This window comes from Colius striatus, chromosome 17 (assembly GCF_028858725.1).
Source record: "Colius striatus isolate bColStr4 chromosome 17, bColStr4.1.hap1, whole genome shotgun sequence".
NCBI lineage: Eukaryota > Metazoa > Chordata > Aves > Coliiformes > Coliidae > Colius > Colius striatus.
In genome coordinates, this window is record NC_084775.1 from 15,369,605 (window position 1) to 15,375,016 (window position 5,412).

General features: G+C 56.1%; 1 protein-coding gene across 1 annotated transcript; it reads left to right on the forward strand.

Moving 5' to 3' along the window:
• The first annotated feature begins 704 nt into the window (after nt 1–704).
• UNG (uracil DNA glycosylase) lies at nt 705–4,728 on the forward strand. Its single transcript, XM_062009782.1, has 6 exons — nt 705–1,027; nt 1,115–1,210; nt 1,940–2,037; nt 2,417–2,505; nt 2,774–2,952; nt 3,454–4,728. Exons 1-6 carry the CDS (start codon nt 746–748, stop codon nt 3,592–3,594), a joined length of 885 nt encoding a protein of 294 aa, XP_061865766.1. The 5' UTR covers nt 705–745; the 3' UTR covers nt 3,595–4,728.
• Nucleotides 4,729–5,412: the final 684 nt, after the last annotated feature.

Below are 5,412 nucleotides of genomic sequence, written 5' to 3' on the forward strand. Positions count from 1 at the left end.
TCTCGGGCAGGCACCGCCTCCCGCGGAGCGCGCGCTTTTGGCGCCAAACCCCCGCCCCGCCCACCCGCCCGCCAGTTGGCGCGTTCTGCTGCAGCCCCTCACCGCAGCCCCGCGCCTCTGCCCCGCGCCGCAGCCCCTCACCGCTGCCCCGCGCCTCTGCCCCTCACTGCAGCCCCTCACCGCTGCCCCGCGCCGCAGCCCCGCCATGATCGGGCAGAAGACGCTGCACTCCTTCTTCAGCGCCGCGCCGGCGAAGAAGCGCGACCGCTCCCCAGAGCCACGAGGTGATGCTGAGGTAGCGGAGCGGAGGACTGGGAGGGGGCGGGGGGGTTGGGTTGGTGGTGCGGTCCGGGGGGCTGCGCGGGGCTGGGGTCTCCCGGCGGCGCTGGCGGCCTTGGGGAGGGGTGGGGGGTGCAGCTCGTTCCGCGCCGCCGTCTCCAGAACTCCCGCGCTCCCGGCACGCTCGGCTGAGCTGCCACTCGAGGCCACCAATGGGCGCTGAGGGCCGCCGCCTCCTCACGGCTGATAGGTTAAAGCGCCTCTCCGCCAGCTGTATCAAGCCAATGGGGAAGAGCTTTCGCTTTCTCGTTGACCAATAGAGAGCGCGGGATTGGGGCTGTCCCTGCTTGTGGGCGGAGCCCGCGCGGTGCTTCGGCCAATAGGAAGGAGCCTACCGCTGTTTTGCCGCGAAAGAGCCGCGTGCGGCGGCGGGTGGGGCGGAGCGTGGGCGGAGCGTGGCCGGGCCATGGCGCTGCGGCTGCTCAGCCTGTGGCGTGGCTGCAGCCCCCGCCCGCTCCGCAGCCGCCTCTTCGCTCGCCGTTTACAGCTCAGCGCGCTGAAGAAGGCGAAGGCGGCGGGCGATGAGACGGGCCCGTCCTCGCCGCTCAGCGCGGAGCTGCAGGAGCGCATCCTCAGGAACAAAGAGGCGGCCCGGCAGCGGCTGGCGGAGCGGAGCGTGCCCCTGGGCTTCGGCGAGAGCTGGCGGCGGCAGCTGGCCGCGGAGTTCTGCAAGCCCTACTTCGCGGAGGTGAGCCCGGCCCGGGCGCTGGGGCCGCGTGGCCGCGGGTCCCGGCTGGCCCCAGGCTGACGCCGCTCCTCTGCCCCCGCCCCGCAGCTGATGGCGTTTGTGGCTGAGGAGAGGAAGCGCTACACGGTCTATCCGCCCCCTGAGCAAGTCTTCACCTGGACGCAGATGTGTGACATCAGGGAGGTGAGAGGAGCTGTGGAGGGATCCCTCTGGCTGCTGGGGTCTCCAACACCAGCAAAACATTCTTTTGGTGGTTTATCTCTTGAGCATTAGTGCTGCTGTTCTGTCCCATAACTTGTCAGCCCCGTCTCCCCTTTCATCTCTGATACCAAAATGTGCTTTTTTATTGTTTTATTACCTGGTTTTATTCTTTTATTACCCCTCTGGACACAGAATTTCCTTTAAAACTGTAGTTGGACTTTTGACTTTATTTCCAGTGTTACCAGCTTACCCTGGTGCTTGATTTGGGGATCTCAGACATCTCTTGGGTTTCCTTTTAATTGATCTCGAATGCACTGTGATTAAGAAAGTTGGTGTTTAATCTCATTGCCACTAAGCTGTGTCAAAACATATCACAGCCACAACACCAAAATGTGAGGGAGTTTCTTTGGAAAACACCTTCACAAGGGGTTTTATTGTTTTATCTTTGAAAAATCTTAGTCTTCAGCACTCAAAATATCTCCGTAATCTCAGCTTCAAAGGATGTTGGTCCTTAGTGTGAGGTGGGCACTGTGTGCTTTACCTGGTGACAGTGAGATGTCAGAGATTGAACTTCAGCTCCTGGGGTTTTTGGTTTTCTCTTTATCTCTGTGTGTGGTTTAGGATAAAGATCATTCATAAGCCTTTTTGGTTTTCCCCTCTTCTGGAAAGAATACTGGTTATAATTCAGTGCTAACAAAGATCTGCTTTCAGGTAAAGGTTGTCATTTTGGGACAAGATCCATACCACGGACCTAATCAAGCTCATGGGCTCTGTTTCAGTGTCCAGAAGCCTGTTCCACCTCCCCCCAGGTATGGCAACACTCAGTCAGCAGATTCCCTTCTGTGTTACCCAGAGGCTGTCAGACAGGTAACTGATGCTGTGTGTTGTGACAGTGGCTGGAAAACACCTCACTGCAACAGTGAGGCTCCTTCTGTGTGCTTTGGTGGCATCCTGAGGAGCATGCTGGGTGTCAGTTTGCTCTTCAGTCGTTCTGAGACCACCTCATTGAGCTTCTGGCCAGACACACAAAGGGGAGTCCTTGCTGCACTGCTTTACAATTGGCTTTATCTTTAATGATGGGATTGAAATCAATACCCTTCTTGCCTAGCCTCAGAGCAGAAAGTGGTGCTGTTTGCTCTTCTCTTTAAACATACATATGAAAAATGTTCTGATGCCTTTTGTTTGCAGTTTAGAAAACATTTACAGAGAGCTGTCTATGGATATTGAGGGCTTCACTCATCCAGGCCACGGTGATCTCACTGGCTGGGCCAAGCAAGGTGAGTTAGTGCACTCTGGTAATGTGTCCACTGCAGGTCATAAAAAAGCCTCTCTAGAAAGCAGACCCATGGCTGGAAACAGTCCATCTGTGAAGGAGAAAAGTCCCTCCCGAGTGCCTGTTGTGGGTACCTTAGAATGAAAGTCTAACTTACCATTTCTTTGGGGCAGTAGTAAAAGCCATTAATGCTTGATTTGGGGGGTGGGGGGTTGTTGTGGGGTGGGTTTTTTTGGTTGTTTGATTCTCTCTTTGCCTGTGTGGCTTGCCAGGAGTGCTCCTGCTCAATGCTGTCCTCACGGTGCGAGCTCACCAGGCCACCTCCCACAAGGAGAGAGGCTGGGAGCAGTTCACGGATGTGGTGGTGTCCTGGCTCAACAAGAACTTGCACGGGGTTGTCTTCATGCTGTGGGGAGCCTACGCCCAGAAGAAAGGCAGCTCCATTGACAGGGTACCCTGAACTCATCAGCTCTTCCCTCTCCTTTTCCCTTCGGTTGGGTGGTCACTAGAGGGCACTTCCCTCACAGAACTGGGCTTTTCCTCCCTGCCTCAACGCTGCTGTCAGCTTCAGCTGCCCTTTTGCTCCAGCTTAGCCTTTGCCAGAATTAAGCAACACAAGTGGAGCAAGTGTAACCTCCTGTTGTCACAAAAGTGCCCAGCTGAGGGCAGAACTGTTTTCTTTATTCTAGGAAAAGGCTCATGAATGAGCCTAAAACTTCCAGTTAGGGTCCCAGCAGTTGGCAAATGGCCCAGGGTATTGCTGCTGCTTTATGCAGCCCATCCTCTGCTCAGTGGGACTAAAGTCTCTGTCCTTAGGGCTGGGTCTTTGGGTCTCCTCAGGCTGGTGTGGAGAGGAAATCACACCTGCTAGCTGGGGCAGAAGCAGCCAGCTGTGTCCTGGGAGCTGCCAGCATGCAAATCTAACGAGCCATTTCCTCTAACTGCTCCACAGAAACGGCACCACGTCCTGCAGACGGCTCATCCCTCGCCCTTCTCTGTCAACAGAGGCTTCTTTGGCTGTCGGCATTTCTCCAAGACAAACGAGTTGCTGAAGAAGTCTGGCAAGAAGCCCATTGACTGGCGGGCGCTCTGAGCTGCTGCAGGGCCCCTGGGCTCTGGTGGCTGGGCTCAGCCCCTCTCCCGGGGCTGGGCTTGTTTCATGGAAACCTTTTGCTGACCTGAGAATGACTTTTTGGGTGTTTATCAAGCAACACAGGCCCAGACTTGCAGAGATGTACTGTTTTTTTTCTCCTCTGCCTCAGCCTGCTCTGAAGCAAATTAAACCCCCCAGAGTTGTGTATTAATTTGTTGTCACTGTTGTTATGGGAATATCTTTTCAAGCCCTTGTGAAGGGATGTCAGTTCTGACAGGGGAAGGCTGCTCAGCTGCTGTAAATACCCTGCTGTGCCTCCTCCCACTCCTTTGCTTTCTGCTGCCCAAACCCAGATGTTGTGTTGGGGGGTGTGAAGCTGACTCCACGGGGGGAAAAGCAGATGCTTTTGGTTTTAGCTTTTATTTTGCTGCAGATAACGAGAGTTGTTAGAAATGTGGCCTCTTGGGGCTTTTACCACCATACACTGTCAGAAGTGTTACTTGGTGTGTCTGTACTGTCAGGGTTTCAGGCTAGATGCCCCCCAGCAGCTGAGGGGAGGCTGCAGCCGAGGCTGTGGTCGTGCTCTGAGCTTTTTGTTGGCATTTAGAGAGCAAAACTTAAGTTTTTAGATTCTTCCAGGACATGTGAATCACTTGGATGACAAGTGAGCTGTGGTGGCCGTGAACTTTGTGGTCCCTGCTGATGGAGCAGCAAAGGTTTGCTTGTCAAGGTCTGCCAGGTGATGGGCTGATGGCTGCGAGTTGTTTCAGATCATTTAAGCTCTCAGACCTCAGGGAATTTTGTGCTTTGCCTTCAGAGGAGCAACATGATGTTTCCAGCCACTGTTGAGAATAACTGTTGGGACTTCCAGGGTGAAGATGAGGTTGGACTTGGCACTTCTGGGTTTCCAGTTCTCTTTGACTTTGTAATTCTTTACATGGAAGTTAAGTGCCTTGTTCCTTTGGGAATTACACTGTTTTTAGTGAGTAAACCTTTCTTTGGCATTTGCTCTGATGGGTAACACTAGTGCAGGTCACACGTGCTGTGGCTGTGTTGTATTGCTTTGTTTGGTGTTTTTCTTTCCTCCCCAGCTTGTGGGTTGTTGGTTTTTTTTAAATAAAATGACTTTGTGTATGTTGTGGAATGATCTGGCGTGGGCAGGAGCCAGGTGGGGAGCCAGGGAGGGATGGTCTGGCGTGGGCAGGAGCCAGGTGGGGAGCCAGGGAGGGATGGTCTGGCGTGGGCAGGAGCCAGGCGGGGAGCCAGGGAGGGATGGTCTGGCGTGGGCAGGAGCCAGGCGGGGAGCCAGGGAGGGATGGTCTGGCGTGGGCAGGAGCCAGGTGGGGAGGGAGGGAGGGATGGTCTGGCGTGGGCAGGAGCCAGGCGGGGAGGGAGGGAGGGCTGCCTGAGGTGAGCCCCTGGCTCTGCAGTGGCTGCTGGTCTGGGGGAGGGTGTCACTGCTCTCTCTGGAGGGTTTCCCCCTGCTCGCCCTTGGTGATGCAAAGCCACAGCTGCAGGAGCTCGTCCTTCTCCTCTCCATGACCAGGCACGGGCCCAGGGCACCTTTGTCCCCCAAGGATCGGGTGTCTTGGCCAGCCAGGCCTGGCCCTGCTCCTCCCCTTCCCACCCTCTCCTCCAGCAGAAGTGTTCCAGGCACACTGGCAGGGGAATGTCGCTGCTTGACGTTCCCATCACGTGTGCCAACCCGCAGGAGGCCGGGGCTGCGCTCCCCCGCGCTGCCCTCACCCCGCAGCGGGCACCGAGCCCACGCCTGGCCCAGCCTGGGCACGGGCTCTGATAAGCGTGAGCAGCACTCCT